This window comes from Sinocyclocheilus rhinocerous, unplaced genomic scaffold (assembly GCF_001515625.1).
Source record: "Sinocyclocheilus rhinocerous isolate Xijiao unplaced genomic scaffold, SAMN03320098_v1.1 scaffold362, whole genome shotgun sequence".
Classification (NCBI taxonomy): domain Eukaryota; kingdom Metazoa; phylum Chordata; class Actinopteri; order Cypriniformes; family Cyprinidae; genus Sinocyclocheilus; species Sinocyclocheilus rhinocerous.
In genome coordinates this window covers 2,054,565-2,072,708 of record NW_015639507.1, presented here as the reverse complement: position 1 = coordinate 2,072,708, position 18,144 = coordinate 2,054,565, and the positions used below count along the sequence as shown (strand labels likewise).

Below are 18,144 nucleotides of genomic sequence, written 5' to 3'. Positions count from 1 at the left end.
GTAACGTAAACTCTAGTGTGAAGGCGCACGACTCGCTGACGCTTTCTCTCACACGCGCAAAGTGAGAGAGAGAGAGAGAGCGAGAGAGTCTTACATAACATGCAGAATTGATGTGATACATGTAAACGATATTCTTTGTTTTATTTTCCTGTCAAAATAACGGAGTTCCTTTGGAATTCTTCAGCTTTAAGAAATGCCGGGTTTTCCGGCAGTGGGCGGAACTAATGCACAAACGACAATCTCATTGTCTGGCGCTCACCTATTATCATCCCTGTTTAGATTTCAGCAAATCAGTTCGAGCGAACGCACCCAACCTGATTAATATTCATGAATCCAGAAGCTCGTTAATCCTTGGTGGCTTTATATTGTTCTTATTAGTAGAATTCGTATAATAATAATATATCTTATCAGTATTATTGTTAGTTTTCTTTTTTAAATTTTGTACAGGAACACTGAATGACCAAAAAAAGTACCAGCACCAGTCTTAAGTTTATGGTTCTATATATATATATATATATATATGTATGTGTGTGTAAGTATAGTATTTCAGTCTGGCGAGTAAACACAAAAATTTACTAGCCAATGGCTATTCAATTGCCATAGGTGTCCATAGAGGGTTGTGAATGTTTTTGATGAATGGATTTTATAATACAAATAGCAATGTGTAACATTTTGTCATAGATTATAAATATACATAGGCCTATATTTTTTCATATTTATTGTTTATTTTATTTTTCTTTATAATGAAGTAGTCTGTATCTACTAGATTGTGAAAGAATATTTATCAGATCCACACAGAGATATATAAATTCTACATTTATTTAAATGGGGAAAAAAAACTTCACTGGTATCGGATCGGTATCGGCCAATACCGAACCCTAGGTATCGGAATCGGTATCGGAGGCGAAAAAGGCGGATCGGAGCATCCCTAATTTTTTTTCCAGTTCTGAAAGCATAGCCAAATTAAACACAATTACACACAAGATGAGGGTTCATGTTAATATGAATAAGAGTGAATTCTGTGGATCTTAAAAGGATCTGCATTGTAAAAAGGTGATGAGAAACACGCACTACTGTTCAAAAGTTTTTTTTTTTTAAGAAATTAACACTTTTATTCAGCAAAGTTGCTTAAGATTGATAGTTACTAAAATATAAATGCTGTTCTTGTAATCTTACTATTCAAAGGATTTTTAAAAAAATGATCAGTTTCCACAAAAATATTATTTTGTTCTTTCTATTAATTATAGAATCCTAAAACAAAAATGCATCACGGTTTCCACAAAAATATTAAGCAGCACAACTTTCTTCAACATTGATAATAATAAGAAATGTTTCTTGAGCAGCAAATCAGCATATTAGAATGATTTCTGAAAGATCATGTGACACTGAAGATGGGTATAATATTAGACAAACATTAATGTTAACATTGTTTATCATATTAATTGTTCTCTGTTGCCTTTTTCAACAGCCAAAATTGCACCACTGAGAGTGCCAGCCTTACAAGCCACTAAAAGAGCGAGCCCTACGAACTACCATATAGAACTATGGACGCAGGACTCCGCATGTTTGAATTGTGTGTATGTGTGTGTGCGCACATGTTTAGCTATTATGAATGTGTGTGTGTTTGTGTATGTGTGTGTATGTATGTGGAGGTGTATGTAATGAGATGGGGGAGTGAATTTCTCTGTGAATTCAGAAAATACCTCAGAATCTACTGAATAATGCTGCTACCTAAATGTTGTTTATAAAATGGATTAAAATATTCTTTATACTCAGCACCAGGTCTTTTTTTATTATTATGAATTTTTTTTTAATTGATAAATGGGTGAATTTGACGAAACCTGTCATTGTGACATTTTATTTTCATTATGACATTTAAGCATACATTTTCCAGTCTTATTACAGTGATTTTTAAAAATCCTCAAAGGTAAATATGACGTTTTAGGGAAAAATAAATTCTCATTCTCTCAGTGTCTTAAACTTTTTTTATTTTAATATATGAAATCTCACAAAAAAAACAAAAAAAAACCTCACAAAGCATGCATGTATATTTCATTCAGTGCTTTGTTAAATAGTTGACTAATATATATGTTGTGTGCATTTTTGTGGTATTTTACTCAGTTATTTGTGCTTGCTGCATTTTTTTAAAAATTTATTTATTAGGAGTTATTTTGTAGTGATGTTTGAGCTCTTACTGACTGCAATCTCTATTAAAAAAATTTTTAAATCCTTATCAAGTAATCATGAAGGACTGGAAAAATAATGGAAATTCGTTTGTCAGCGATGTGGAACTCATTACACAAGAGCACCACACCTTTTTTATTTTTTTATTTTTTGCCAATTGTACAAAAATGACAAAAGTTGGTTTTGTGCGTGAAAACGGGTCAGCTGTTCGTCATTAGATATCTCCCAGCTCTGTTTCTCTCACTTTAAAATGTTTTGCGCATGCCTAAGTACTGTCCTGTCCAGAAGCTTAGCTCATTAATAATTAAGTAGATTGCAGTTACGTATCGTGTTTACTTTGAATATAAAGAAGGCTGCTCACCTATGACGAACGCTTGGCTATTGAATATTAATGTGGTCGTGCCCTCGTTGCTTGGTAACCTTCCAATCGCAACTGCATGGCTCCTGAATATTAAGAGCCCATCCTTTATCGTAGTAGGATTCCTATGCAGGAAATGCATTTCCAAGTATCACTGTCACACGAAAATGGCACCGAACAAGACTAACAACTTTCCTACCGCAAGTTTAATTTTATAACCGAGAGAGTTCATAAGTTGAAATATATATGCGTTTCGGATCTAAAAATCAGGCTTTGTGAAGCTCAGTAGGAATGACACCTGAGATACGTTTTCTATGGAGTAATTTTGGCGTAAATGTAAAAATCTGAGTTGCGAATTAACTATCAGGAATGGCGAGGGGGATGCGCTCGTCTCTGGATGTTGAGTACAGTGCGGTGGGAGAGGGGCTCGGGATGCGGGAGTTCTGGCTCTATGTGTGGCTGCGCAGACTGGCTGTGGTCGCTGCGCACATCATCTCACTCGGCCTGGTCATTCTCACATCCATACTGTCCAGACCAGGAACAAGTGAGTCTTTTCACTTCTTTTGCACATTTTTACAGCTCTATGTACATGCAGATAGATATACGGCGCCACTTTTAGATGTTTCCTTTACAAAAAAGTACCATGGTATAGTGATGGTATCAGATGTCGTGGAAATTCAAGTGATATTTGCATGGTACTTAAAAAAAAAAATACCATGGTACATGTCCAAGAATATGATAGTACTGTGGCAATTTATGGTGTTATTGGCAATGTTTTATAAACTTTTATAACTCATATAAACACATAAAAGTGCCTGACAGATTAGTAGCAAATATGGACCTGCATTGATTTATGAATATGTATGAATATATAGAAATGAAAGGGCCTTGTCATTTCTACTCCAAAAGTAGCCATTTCTATAACAAAATAAGAAGTACCTTGGTGTTCAGACATGTTACCATGGCAGTACTGTGTTTTGGAAGTGTACTGTTGCAATTGTAGGATACTGTTTAAAGTACATTGGCGTACCATGGGTTATGAATACAATAATCAGTCATTACCATGGTATATATCCAAGTACGGTGATATTACAATGGTTTTGGACATTTGTACTTGTTTTTGACAGGCTGTACCATGGTAATTTAATAGCATTTTGGAGTATTTCGTATATATAGTAGAATAGTATAGTAGGGCATGATAGTATTTTGGAGTATGTATGAAAGTACAAAAAACAAAACATGGTATTACTATGTTTTCAGACATGTGCCATGGCAATTCTATAATATTACCATGAACTAATGACATTAAGCATATATGTTTTGGTATTGATAAAATGAAAATTAACAAAGTATTTACAAATATTAAAAATCCCTATTTGTCTTTTACTTTTTTACTTTTTTTTTACTATTTTTACTTTTTTTATTAATTTCAGGTCTCTTCTCATGGCATCCTGTCTGCATGTCACTTGGGGTAAGTTTTTATACATTCACACAATAAAATATTATACAATGTATCATATTTTCAGCCATAGGTTTATAAAAGGATGACATTTATTTTTTTCTAATCACTCCTGGAGTTTTTAATAATGCATTGTGTCTCTGTGATGTTCAGCGTCTCAGGGAATGAATAAAATATGTCTTTTGTAAATAATGAATTGAGTGTGGTGAAACACAAAGACAGTGGAATTATCCTCAGCTGCTTTACCATCAGAATCTGATTACATTCACCTTGATGACAAAGATAACACATTCTGTACTAATAATGTGAGATGACCTGACAGAGGTCAGTCTCAGATTTTGACTCATGGACAGTATAGGAAATAGTCTATGATTTTTTTCTCTCTCTATACAGAACAGTCAATCAAGAGCAAGTCATCATATACACCACCATTCAAAAGTTTTTTTTTTTTTTTTTTTTTCATACAAATTAATTTATTTTTAGCAAAGAGGCATTAATGATCAAAAATGACAGTAAAGACTTTTACATTTTTGCAAAAAATTCTGAAGAAAAATGCATCACGGTTTCCACAACAATATTAAACAGCACAACTGTTTTTAACATTGATAATAAATGTTTCCTGAGCAGCAAATCAGCATATTTATGATTTCTGAATCAGGATCATGTGACACTGAAGACTGGAGTAATGATGCTGAAAATTAGGCTTTGCATCACAGGAATAAATTACATTTATACAAAACAGTTATTTTAAAAAGTGATCATACTTCACAACATTAGTGTTTTTTTACTGTATGCTGATGAACTAAATGCAGCCTTGAAATTATTAATAAATAAAAAATTAAGAGACTTTTTCATAAACATTTAAAAAGCCATCCCAAACTTTTGAACAAAGTATACATACTGCATACTAAGTATGCAAGTGCTCATGGTTGTGACATCATAATCTTTTTTGTTTGTTTGCAGAAATCACCTATTTTGCTGCCCAGTCTCAGTAACTCAGAAACTTTAAATTGTGAACATTGTCTATATACATCGAACAATGCTGTTTTATGTACCTGTTTTATGTGTCCTCTTCATGAAATTATTACAAAGCCTTACTATTTCTGTTTTAGTTTTGTCTGTGCATGACACAAGGGATCCTGCTTTTCTCCGCCGACGGCAGCCCGTTCTGCTTCAAATCACGTAAGTGGAAGGTCCGTCTGCACTGGTTTTTCCAGGCTGTGCTGCTGGTGTGTGGAGCTACAGGATTCAGCTTCATGGTGGCCAGCAAGAACATAAAGGAGCATCCGCACTTCACTTCCTGGCACAGCCTGCTGGGAGTCGCTACAATGGCCGCTACCGTGCTGCAGGCGATCTGTGGCGTCTTTCTCCTCTTCCCCAAACTCATCAGCACTCACTCGTTTCCTCGGTTGAGACTGTATCATGCCACCTGCGGTCTGGTGGCCTACCTGCTGGCCACCATCACAGTCATGTCAGCCATGTTTACAGACTGGTTTCAGGCATTGGTAAGAGGCACAATCTGGTATATATTCCTACTCCTCCCACTTTTTCCCGCCTTGGTGGTGATGAACCAAATCACCAGTGCCTTCCTGCTCAAAAAGAAGATTACTAGCTGAAAACTAAAGTCTCAAATTAGAGCCTATTTAGGGATCTGGACTATAGTAGGCTTTAGAAGCAACACTACGCTAAGGATATGATGACATCAAAAACAGCACAAATTTTGACATTTTAAATGATGTACACTCACATAAGATTCGACTTTGTCCCAAATTGCACACTTTATGTGTTTGCAGTTTTGTAGAGATACAAGCAGCTGAAATAGAGATGCTTTTCTATGAAAAATGGTAAAGGATAAAAATGCATCCAGGCCAGTAGGGGTCAGTATAAAGTCCAAGAGCAATATTGTGTTATAAGCAAGCGGCAACCTCCCCCTCTCTCTCATGAAGCCAACAAGGAAGTGACTTAAACTGTAATTCATCAACTGGCCGCTAGAGGCTGGCTGCAAAAGGGAGTCAATCCCATAGACTCCCCATGTTAAAATGCCCAACTTTACAGCAGAAAAAAACGTTTACAGCCTGGTTCAAAAAATGATTTTGGTCTATATAGCTAATTTTGCCCTTCATGACAACTGTGAGGGGGGTGAATTTTTTTATAACTCATCTGTTTAAATTATATTAAGCCTTAAAGTTCTGCATAATTAAGGGCGTGGCCACTTGAGTGATAGGTGGATTGCCACTGCTGTCACCACCGTCGAGCTAGGTGGGCGTGGCTTCAGCAACCTGCTCCCGCCTCTTTGCCCATTTTCGATTATCCGGGAGTGACGCGCTGCCAAGATGGCGACGGCCGCCTCCGCCCACTTTTGAGTTTCAAAAACGGTCTTCGGAAGTCTACGGGTGACGTCACGGACACTATGTCCATGTTTTTATACAGTCTATGGTTATAAGACAATAAAATGTTGCGTCTGAAATCGCACACTGTTCGAGTAGATACTAGTAGATTTGAATTTGATGTAGGTACTACACCTTTTGATGTACTGTTTTTCACATACTATATAGTAGGGAATTATTCGATTTTGGACGCATCCGAAATGGCATACTGGCCTACTTTATAGTAGGTGAAAACAGTATGTGAGTAGTATGTCTGAATCCACAGTTTTCATAATACCGTAGGCCAAAAGTACCCGGGTGACCTACTACTTCGGGCAAGATTCTGAATTGCGCATCTGATGGACACTTTACTATCCCATGAGGCCACGGGAGACAATTTGTGAATGACAATGAAGCAAGGCAACTGACTCTGGTAGGTCACATGATAATGACGTCCGGGTTACATTCATACTATATAGAACATACTTCAAAATAATTACTTCCTCAGTGAGTATGCGATTTCAGACGCAGCCCAAACAGCATTTTTGTGCCCTTGAAGTACACTTTCGGTAAGAGGAGTGATCATATAGTATTTCCAATGAAATTGAGTGACTATAGACAGTTAGAAAGTGTATATAGTGATTTTAAGGAAGTAAATTTGCTGTTTATGATCACATGATCTAGTGAATACTTGTGATTTATTCTGAAACCTCAGGTAATTTCTTTAAGATTCAAATTGGGATTTTATTTATCAATTGTTCTTGTTTCCAAGGCCTCAACCCTGAAAATATAGTTGCATATTTTCAGTATTTACACAAGTTTAGTTAAAAACAGGAAGAATGCTTGACCTTCATAGTGAGTCTGGTGTACTGATGCTCACTATCAAATTATTTTGCCCTTAGTGCACATTTATGTATGTTGACTACTGATATTCTGCACTTGAGGACTTGCTTTAACATTATAAATGAGTAATTCTATATTTACATATTTTTTTAACTTAATACAAGCAACTGTCTGTGCTTTGCGCAGGACGAATTTTATGTGATAAATTGAGAACTGTTTTTTGGTGTTATGTTACTATGCACTGCTGAATAGGGAGCCTTGCGGCACTCTGGGAAAATGAACAAAATGCCGTTTGCATTGCAAGAATAAGCTTATTGTATTACAGTAAGCTCGGAAATGTTATATACATCATTGTCGTGTTCTTCTCTTCTTTCAACCCCGTCTGTGTGAGTTTTGCAATATTTTAGGGTGTTGTAATTGAGTTTGTTCATGTTGCAGTATTTGGTTGTGTGCCTTCATCCACAGAACTGGCTGTATGATACCGACATGAACAACAGGACATAAAAATTAAAGTTATTTTGACCTTTTTTTTTTTTTTGTCTGGACTAGTAATGCAATGAGAAATTTGTAATAACCCATATTTGTTTTTATTATAGCCAATAACTGTTTTGTGTGTATTTTTTAGGAATAGTTCACACACATATGAAAATTTGCTCAAATGTGTTTACCTTCAGGCCATCCAATATTTTGTTTCTTCATTGGAGCAGATTTGGAGAAATGTAGCATTACATCACTTGCTCACCAATGGATGCTCTGCAGTGAATGGGTGCCGTCAGAATGAGAGTCCAAACAGCTGATAAAAACATTACAATAATCCACAAGTAACAAATTAAAACTATTATTAAAATTTCAGTCTAGAATTTTACAAGAATTTCTGCTTTAATTTCTTAATATGAGCCTTGATATTATCTGCATCCAATATCAGCCAAATATGCATAATTTAAAAATTGCTAATATATTATGCATATCAAATCTGGACAGTAAAATAAGCAAATTAAAGTGAGCACCTGTTGCTTTCAAAGCTTTATTTGAAAAGTCAGAACCAGCATAGTTCATTGCATTATGTGGCACATGAAAACTAGAGATTATTTGTTTGTCTTGTGTTTATTTATGTCTGGATTATTTATGTACTCCATACTAACAGTCAACTGTTGTAATTGTTATGTGCTGTATCTTGGAGTCAGATTGGATCATGATGAATTACAGTTTAATTCAGACTGGTTTTACTTTGACAGAGCAATTTTCTGTTGAGTGTTCAGTTGAATTTTTTTTTAATTGGAAATGCACAATGTGGTCAGGTTTTAAGATTTTAAAGCTACACTCATGAATGTAAAAATCGACTCGGGGTTGTCTATGAATTATTGGCATATCAACTAAAAACTATATATTTAAATATTTTACTCTACATTGTATGAAATGTATTTGAGGGTTGGTGTGGTCTTTCATATAAACAGTAAATGATTGTTTTTACTTGATGCTTTGTGAATTTCTGTAAATAAACATTGTCATTTAAGCTTACTTTATGAAAAGACTCGCCATGTTCTACCTGCTTATGTCATACTTATAAAAAAAAAATCATTCTATTTTTTGCCATTTATACAAAGTTTATTTTTTCTCAGACAAACTTCTTATCTTAAAATTGCATTCATCAGATTGCAGAAATGAAACGCTAAACAGTAGTCGTGTTGGTCACAAAATATTTTACAGAAGTTATTTTTAGCAGAAAAACAATCATTTTAACACAGTCCAAAGTCTCATTTATCAATGTCCATCAGAACCAAAAATCATCTCTGTACATGATGCTTGATCGGAGGTAGATGTGTTAGAAACAAATTCAAATGACTTTTCTCATTTAAAATCCATTTGTGCCTGTGTCAGAACAATTTTAATAAATCGTTCATAATGAAATCCAATCAAAAAAAGTTTCAGACTGCACTGAAGTGACTGACGTCATCTTGAGCTATTTTTAACATGGATTTTGTATGCCTGTGTATGCTTAGCCTGAAAACCAATCAAGTGACCCAGAGACTGAAGCCTGCGTTCATTAAAGATCATATTCATTTTTGTACAAAAAAAATTGTATCATGACTGGTAAAATGACATGGTCTGAAGGCCTTTGGTAACATGTGTAATCCAGTGTAAAAAGAAACCTCAGCACTCCTCAGAAATGTCATGATCATAAAGCCGCGTGTGGCCTAGAGTTCACTGGCCCTCTTCACAGATGAGTGTGACCGTGCCGTTCAGTAGATCCTCCATGCTGACGGTCACGATTCCAGAGCCGCTGGCAGTTTCCTGCTGATCACCCAGAGCCACAAACACCTGCGGTGACCCTACAATCCGGGACTGGTCGAGGCTAATCACCTGCTCCGGCTCTTGACCGGCTGCATCCTCACACCGAATCACCTGGAAATAGCCACAAAAACCATCGACAGGGAAGCCATTTTCTGTTAAAAACCTAAAAAAGTAAATAATTGAGTGAATACCGATTTTTTATTTTATTTTTTTTTATTTTTGGCCTTTGGCATGTTTTGTTTTATAAATATTTTGGAGATAGTGTTTCACAACATTTCAGTAGTCGATAGGAATACCAATATTTTATGATACTTTATACCAATTTTGTTATCATAACAAAAATAATGTGCGAATGAAAACACTTATTTAATTGATAATAATAATAACACCAATAATAATACTAATAATAACACTAATACTTTAAGTGTATATTATAATTATTTTTGTAGTGAAATATTATTTCATCATTAAAGGTGCAGTATGTAATACCGACAGCTGGCGGTTGAAATGGGTACTGCAGTCCAAATTCAAAATATTGTTTCTCCCGCCCCCTCCTCCTCAGACGCGACGCTCCAGGCCAGTGTTGCCAGACGTACAATAATTATATGTATTTGTACCATACTTTTGACCTCTGTACGATGTACGATCAATAATACCATAATGTACCATAATTTCAGAATTTTGTGACACCAAATGATAGTCGTTGTAATCATAGGGCTTCTATAATATTACTCCTTGATCTAGCTGTGTGGATCCTACTGTACGTGTACCTTCATGATTGTGAGACTTGAACGTGTTGTGTTTAATCTCATCTCACGCCTTCTCGACCAATCATCGTGGAGAATGACTCTCTCTCAAGAGCACAAGTTAATGTTCCTGCAGCATTTAGGTCAGTTTTTTTTTTTCAAAGCTGAGGTCGATAGTTTAGCAATAAAGTATTGAAAATGAGTGCTGAAAAGGATAAATAGCTGTAACATCTAGATAAATAGGTGTATTCTGAACGTTTGACTCGTGTACCATAATTTTCTTCCAAAAATACGATAATTTTGAATTTCTGGTACAATACTTGGACATTTCCAATCTGGCAACACTGCTCCAGGCAGCGAGTTGTCAGATTGAGGACACGAAACGAAAACGAGGGCAATTGACAATGGAAGCCACACGGTAAATTGATGAGTTGATTTATCCTCGTTTTAACATGCCTCTGGTCTTAGAGGTTTTTAGATTGATGCCGAGGCTTTTTAGGTCGGCTAGAATCTGCTATGTCAGACCCAGTTCATTTGCTAGCTTCCATGGCTGCGATACGCTGTTTTCCGCTCTCTGGCAACCCCGGGTGTCGAAATACTATTGGTTAAACTGACAGTGCTCGGAATCACACAGACCAAAACAAAAACAGGCATTCCGACACATAATGCACATTTACAAAGAATAACTGGCTTTAGCATTGTTTTTCGGAGAAACAAGTATGTGAACTTGGCATGTTTCCGAAATATCTGCGAATATATTATGGTGTTGTTTTTATGTTTTGGTACAGTCAAAAAGTTACATACAGCACCTTTAAGTAAAACAGATGGAATTCATGGAAAACGGTATGATCTTAATATTAAATATTTTGATGTACAATGTATATGTTCCACAAAAATACTACAGTATTAATCTTAAACCACATAAATAAATAATACATAAATACTTAATTTTAAAATTACAAAAAATAAAATGGATGTGACAAAGTCTTGAAAATTGACCTTTTTTGGCATTTCACTGATTTCACTTTCCACATTTTAAATATGAGAGATTTTTGGACATATGGGACATTGTGAAAGGTTTGGGGCGTCACCGTTTGAGCACTGGGGGCCTGCGTCTGTGCTTCCTCTTGCATGACCTGCAGATGTTTGGACAGGAAGTGCTGCTGGAACTCGGGCTCAGAGGGGAAGTGGAGAGAGCAGACCATACAGCTGAACACAGAGCCGGTCTGACTCGACTGACCGCTGCACACGTGCTGCTGCAGCTCCTGCTCGCTCGTCAGAGTTCTGTCACAGTTCACACACTTCCACAAGCGCACTTCTGAAAACACGATCAATACTAGTACACTGCAACTAACAGTAACAGTATCTAATTTGCTAGGATCTGTGTTCACTTCTTACCTGTGTGATTGGTTATCTGGTGTTTTAGCAGACTATTTTGGTTGCTGAATGTCTTGTCACACTTGTCACACTGAAGCAGAGATTTAATGGCTTTGCTGCCCTGGGCAGAGGCGCTCTCAAGGTGAGCCGTACGATTGTGGTACCACAGACCAGAGAGCGTCTGAAACAGAAAAAGAGACAAAATTATTATTATTTTTTAAATAAATAAATGAAATAAAAATATTTGAACTAACAATATATTTAGATATTTTTGTATTAGATTATGTAAAAGTATCAAGGTTTCCACAAAAATATTAAGTATCACTATTATGTTTAATATTTTAAATGTTTCTTGAGCAGCAAATCAGCATATCTGAATAATTTCTGAAGGATCATGTGACACTGAAGACTGGAATAATGATGCTTAAAACTCAGCTATGCATAACAGGAATAAATTACATTTTTAAATGTTTTAAAATAGAAAACAATTATTTTAACTTATAATAATATTTCATAATATTACTGCTTTTACTGCATTTTGATCAAATAAATGTAGCCTTGGTGAGAATTTTTTTTTTTCAAAGACAAAAAAAAATCTACTCTAAAAATCTAATGTATATAACAATATAATATAAATGTTTTGCTTGAAAAGTGTGCTTGTGTGTGTTTATTTGTTGTCTCTTTGACAAATTGCTTTTGTTCCTCTTACTCTGTATAAAAGTGTCTGCTAATATCATAAACATAAATTGAAAATAAATGCCACTGGGTTCGATAATTTTGTATCTAATGCAATTATATTTATATATTTTTATGTGTAGTTTTAAGTGTCAAACTACATTTTGGGGTCACAGTGCTTGCTTGTTTTATGCACAAACATTGTCCTTCTAAGCAAATTACGCTGAAATAGTTTTCTGTTGGAGAGAAATAGTGTATCATTCAACAGATGAAGTGTGATGTTCTTACCTGATAGGACTTTTTACACGTCTTGCAGCTGTAAGGTTTGTTGCCGTTATGGATGTTCATGTGTTTCTCCAGATTGGCTTCGCTGTTGAAGATCTTGCTGCACTCGGGACATTGGTGCAGCTCTTTCGGATGCACCTCCTGGATGTGCTGTCGGAGTTCGTCCAGAGAAGAGAAACTCACCCGGCACTTCTGGCAGTCAAGTGGTTCTGTAATGTCTGATGGGACAGATAACATGTCACTAGTTGAGTTTGTGTTTATTAGAGAGTGAGATACATCATGTGACTCTTGTGGATGTGCTCACTATGAAAGTTCTGCAGATGGACGGACAGCCCATTGGCTTGTTTGAAGCCTTTGCCGCATTCCCTGCAGACATACGGTTTGTCTCCCGTGTGCGTGCGGACGTGGCGCGTCAGTTCAATGGACTGCGCGAATGTGGCCGAGCAGTACTGACAGCAGTACATTTTACCTGCAAATGCAGAAGTTTGCAAGGTTGTCATGTTGGTTTTCACATCAAAGCATGATATAAAAATCACAAAAAGCATTTGAACCATCGCACCCTCAGCATGCTTCTTCTTGGTGTGGTAGGAGAGAGCGGCGGCCACAGAAAAGCTCATGTCACAGTGTTTGCAGTGGAAGGGTTTTTCTCCCATGTGTAGACGCATGTGGTTCTTCAGAGACGAGGTGGCAGCAAACTTCGCCCCGCACTCCTCGCACGCGTATGGCCTCTCCTCGAAATGTTCCGTGCGTTTATGATACAAAAGGCCTGAAAGATATAAGCACGGAATGCATAAAGCAGTGCTGACGTAAGAACGATCGGTGTCTAAGGTCCATTTTATGTCTAAAAATAAACCAACAGACCTTTACAAAACCAAATAATTGGGATTTTTTTATTGTAATTTTGGACTTTTGCATGTTTGAATTTACAGAGATAAAGGAGATGTAGTGTTTTCACATTTCAACATTTTATACCAGTACAATTATAATACTTGATTCCAATTTTGATACTTTTGCAAAAAGTAATATGCAAATGAAAACACTTGTTTATTTATTTAATTAATAATAATGATTCTAATAATAATACTAACAATGATACTAATACTAATAATAGTGTATATTATCATCATCATCATAATCATTTAATTAATAATCAATAACATAATATTTAGTGTTTTCAATAACATATTAGCTTAATATGATTAATTATTAATTAGTTTCATTATATTAGTATTATTAATATTCCATTCATAATTGACAATATAACAATATTTATATTATTATTTACCATAGTAATAATAATTAGTATTTTATTGTTATTATTATTACATTTGTAATATAAATATAATAATATAAAATATTTAAATATAATTAAATATTTTATATTATTACATAAATATAATATAAAATATTTAATTATATTTAACTTTAATAATCATTATTGTTGTTATTTGTTAAATATTAATATAAATATTATTATACTACTTATTACAAATATTATTATTATTATGATTAAATTTGTAATATGATAATAAAAATAATTTTTATTATATTTAACTTCAACAATCGTTGTTGTTGTTGTTATTAAAGTTAAATATTAATATAAATATTATTATACTACTAATTACAAATTTAATTAAAATAATGGCTTCAAGTTCCCAATTAAGTAAACAAGAAATTTTGACATCGTAATGGAGAGAGGCACTAAATCATTATTTATAAGAGGAATGTGATGAAGACCCTGTTGCAGGCTGGCCTTGAATCTGCGTCACCTGTATGAGCACCAAAGCTTAACATTTCTGGAGCGCATACATTAACAGCCAGTGTTTTAAAGTCTTGAAAAGGATCATCGTATACCTGAAGAGTGTTTGAAAGTCTTGTCGCACATGTCACATGGTACTAGTTCTGTTTTCTTCTTCTTAGCCGGAGGGCCGCCATGGACTTCCATGCAGTGCTGGTGAAGGCTCTTGAGTGTCGGAAACGCCTTTGAACACTCTGAGCAGCGCTGCTCCTTCCCCGGCGCGAGGGCACAGCCTTTCTTATGCTTTATCAGACGGCACTTAAAGTCAAACGTCTTATTACACCACTCGCAGCTGTAGAACACAGGAACAGCCTTTCTTCTGCCTTTTGTTTTGGAATCTTCTCCATCATCATCCTCAGAGTCTGCGCCGGTAGATCCATCTTCCTCAACCTCAGATTTTGCAGGACAGTCAGAATCCGACAGAGGCCCTGTTTTGAATATGGATCAAATGTAAAGGTGTAAGATTTTCCATCAGATGCTTTCAGAAGTGATGCCAAACTATCATATCATATGAACAGAAATCTCTATGTACTGAAAGGTCCTTCACCACCAGTATGTTTGAGGTCTTTCAGCTGTGGGAAGTTCTGCTTGTTGGCAGACAGCAGCTGGCAAAGTGAACTGGCAAACTCTGAGTCACGACTCAAAACTCTCTCCACAGTCTGTTGAACTGACTCCAGCTCACCATCGGCTCTCCGACAGCTCTGGAGAAACTGGGACACACAAAAATAGTGTTATATAATGTTGTATTTTATTTTATATACTGTACTTATGCTCCTTTACCACAAAAACAAAATTCTGTAGGAAACACAACAGTATGCAATTACTGTAGTTTATTATTCTAATTTATAGTATGTTGAAAATGCTAAAACAAAGGTACCCGAGTAGATTTTTAAAAAATATTCATCTGTGCATTTTAGACTAATACACTAACGTCAAAATTACACTAGCGTTCCAAAGTTTGTGATCAGTATGTTTTGTTTTTTTGAGAGAGAAATTACGACACATTAAATTGATCAAAAGTGACAGAAAGACAATTATATAATGTTACAAACGTTTTCTAGTTCATATAAATACTGTTCTTTTGAACTTTCCATTCATCAAAGAATCATGAAAAAATTGTGTCACCATTTCCACAAAAATATTAAGAACTGTTTTCAACACCGTTAATAAGAAATGTTTCCTGAGCACACAGGAATACATTATTTTTTGTTGGTCAATTATTTACCTGAATAAATGAGAAGAAAGAATAAGCGTTTCATGGAATGAAATGCGTTCAAAACAAAGCCCGCTACCATGCTTCCGCGGCCAAAACATCAAAAATATTTATATTTAATTAAAATATTTAGTATATTTTCCTCCATTTTTTTACCTCAGAAACTTGCTCTGTCCCATGAGCCATTGCATCCAAACCTTGTTCGAGCAGGGTAATGTCACTGATTGTTTCCAGAATGAGTGATTTGTGCTTGAAGAGCACATCTATGTATTTACCTAAAAAACGAAACATTTTTCAGACTTTACACTCATCCTTTCAGTGAATTACAGAGTAGTGACTAAAAGCAGTGTGTTGATTCAAAAGCTGTTCGGCACTCACTGGTTTGCAGAAGTTTTTGAGCGTTTGGTTTCTCCTTGACCTCCTGCATGAGAAGCCGCAGCTCTGGACTGCGTGTCTCTGTCCACAGCAGAAGCCTCCAAACAGTCACCGCCTGCAGTGAACCGTCCAATGCTGCAGATATCAGCCTTCCAACCACCTCAGCATCTCCTGTCTCTGCCAGTAGAGCTTCAATACGCTGAATGGACACAAATATATATATTTAAAAACCGCTTCCTTGCATTGAATCCACTGTAAAACTTCAGAAGTCAATTATTAATGCAACACAGGTACCTCTTTCTCGTTTGCATTCATATCTGGACCCATTTTAAGGCTCTGTTTGATGAGCTGGAGGTTCAGATTCAGCTCTATGAGTCTGTTCTGATATATTCTCAACAAATCCATCCCACTGCTGTCTTCTGTTGTTTTATCTGACAAAGCAGCAGTCATCAGAAGTGTTAGCTAAAGGAATATGCTGTATAATGAAACGGATGAGGCACTGTTGCCAAGTTTTGCTGTTCATACCCCTTGTGCCTTTCAGGGCCTCCAGAAGCTGAAGCAGATCTGAGGAGCTTTCCTTCACCTCATGCAGCAGCATCAGAAACGTTTCTTCACTTATGGTCATCTCTCGGAGTTTACATAACAACCTTTCCACCACCTCCACAGAGGATGGAGCAGAACAGCACTGCAGAACTACCTTAGGAAGAACAGACACATACACTAGTGTTTAAAAGTCTGGGGTTAGTTTTTGTTGGAAAGAAATTAATACTTTTATTCAGCAAGGATGCATTAAATTGCTCACGAGATTTCTATTTCAAATAAATGCTGTTCTTCTGAACTTTCTATTCATTAAAGAATCGTGAAAAAAAAATGTATAATGTTTTCCACAAAAATATTAAGTAGCACAACTGTTGTCAACATTGATAATATGAGCAGAAAATCGGCATTAGAATGATTTCTGAAGAGGATCATGTGACAGAAGCCTGCAGTAATGATGCTGAAAATTCAGCTATGCATCACAGGAATAAATTACATTTTAAAATATATTCAAATAGCGAACGGCTATTTCAAATTGTATTCATATTTCACAACATTATTGTTTTTACTGAATTGTTTTTTTTTAAATAAATGCAGCCTTGGTGAGCAAAAGAGACTTTCTAAAACATTCAGTAAATCTTATCGACCTCAAACTTTTAAATGGTAGTGTATATATATCAAATTATAATCAAAGTGTACTGCTGTATTGTTCTATATAACAAACAGTAAGGGACATATATACCTCTTTTTCCACTTCATTTATACATCTGTTCACTGCATTGGTCAAAAGCCCTGAGAGGTTGTTGACACTAGAGAGGTGATGAGATAGTTCTGATAAATGGTCTAAAAGCCCACCAGACCACCGAACACCTGCTGCAGAATCTGTAAGTAAAGAGGAAATGCAGTCACTCAAAGTCTAGCAAATTCTACCCGAAATGTTCAGTCATTTTACCCTATGATTCAACACTTCCCATTTTCACTGAACCCAGGTCAGCTTACCTTTTGGCTCGGGACAGCTCTCATTTCCCTGCTCCTCCAAAAGTGATCCTGGGTCAGGATTTAAACTTTTGAGCTGTTCTAACAAAGTAAGGACTGTTTGAGCTGACAGAACTTTCTCAACTTTCACAAAATTTAGCAGCCGCTGGTAAACCTCATCTGCTGATGGCTCTCCTCTGAAGCTCTCCAATATGACCTGCAGAAGATCAGGAGTAACTTCTGAATCCAGTCCTAATTGTTTCTTTAGATCATTAACATTTTTTAAATCAATAGTTCACCCAAAATTGAAAATTTGCTGAAAATTTACTTACCCTCTGGCTAGAGGCGTCATGCCCATTCAAAGTGAGGGGGCACGTGCGCCCCCTCAGATTTTTGAGCCAAGTGGATTTTAAATGCAGCTTCCAAAAGACAAAAAAATAGCCTAAATAATATTTTCTATATTTGATACAATCACACCAGCATGATTAAATCGTTCAGTGCGTCATATCATCAGCTGCTAAATTCAAATCTGCGTTCGCTGGCTGGGCTGAGCCAGACGCGTTTTTACAGCGCCGCGCATTATAACCAATCACACACGATGCTGTTGAGCTTATGAATGCAGTGGCCAATCAGAAGTGTTCAGATGAGTCATCGCTAAAAT

General features: G+C 35.9%; 2 protein-coding genes across 3 annotated transcripts in view; one reads left to right on the top strand and one right to left on the bottom strand.

Annotated features, from left to right (window-relative positions):
• Positions 1–2,710: 2,710 nt before the first annotated feature.
• Positions 2,711–5,948, top strand: LOC107751251 (cytochrome b561 domain-containing protein 1-like). The gene is made up of 3 exons (XM_016566929.1): positions 2,711–3,086; positions 3,976–4,013; positions 5,114–5,948. The coding sequence occupies exons 1-3, from the start codon at positions 2,912–2,914 to the stop codon at positions 5,615–5,617; spliced, it is 717 nt and encodes a 238-aa protein (XP_016422415.1). The 5' UTR covers positions 2,711–2,911; the 3' UTR covers positions 5,618–5,948.
• Positions 5,949–8,804: 2,856 nt separating this feature from the next.
• LOC107751213 (zinc finger and BTB domain-containing protein 40-like) overlaps positions 8,805–18,144 on the bottom strand; it is a 12,328-nt gene continuing 2,988 nt past the window's right edge. For both annotated transcript variants that reach the window (XM_016566881.1, XM_016566880.1), the window contains exons 4-17: positions 17,508–17,700; positions 17,251–17,390; positions 16,497–16,668; positions 16,266–16,402; positions 15,975–16,170; positions 15,753–15,871; positions 14,931–15,093; positions 14,440–14,811; positions 13,145–13,351; positions 12,890–13,054; positions 12,589–12,803; positions 11,647–11,806; positions 11,340–11,566; positions 8,805–9,613 (exon numbers count right to left, since the gene is read on the bottom strand). In XM_016566881.1, coding sequence (XP_016422367.1) covers positions 9,413–9,613; positions 11,340–11,566; positions 11,647–11,806; positions 12,589–12,803; positions 12,890–13,054; positions 13,145–13,351; positions 14,440–14,811; positions 14,931–15,093; positions 15,753–15,871; positions 15,975–16,170; positions 16,266–16,402; positions 16,497–16,668; positions 17,251–17,390; positions 17,508–17,700 — 2,667 coding nt within the window. In that variant the 3' untranslated portion in view covers positions 8,805–9,412. The remainder of the gene's footprint in view (positions 9,614–11,339; positions 11,567–11,646; positions 11,807–12,588; positions 12,804–12,889; positions 13,055–13,144; positions 13,352–14,439; positions 14,812–14,930; positions 15,094–15,752; positions 15,872–15,974; positions 16,171–16,265; positions 16,403–16,496; positions 16,669–17,250; positions 17,391–17,507; positions 17,701–18,144) is intronic.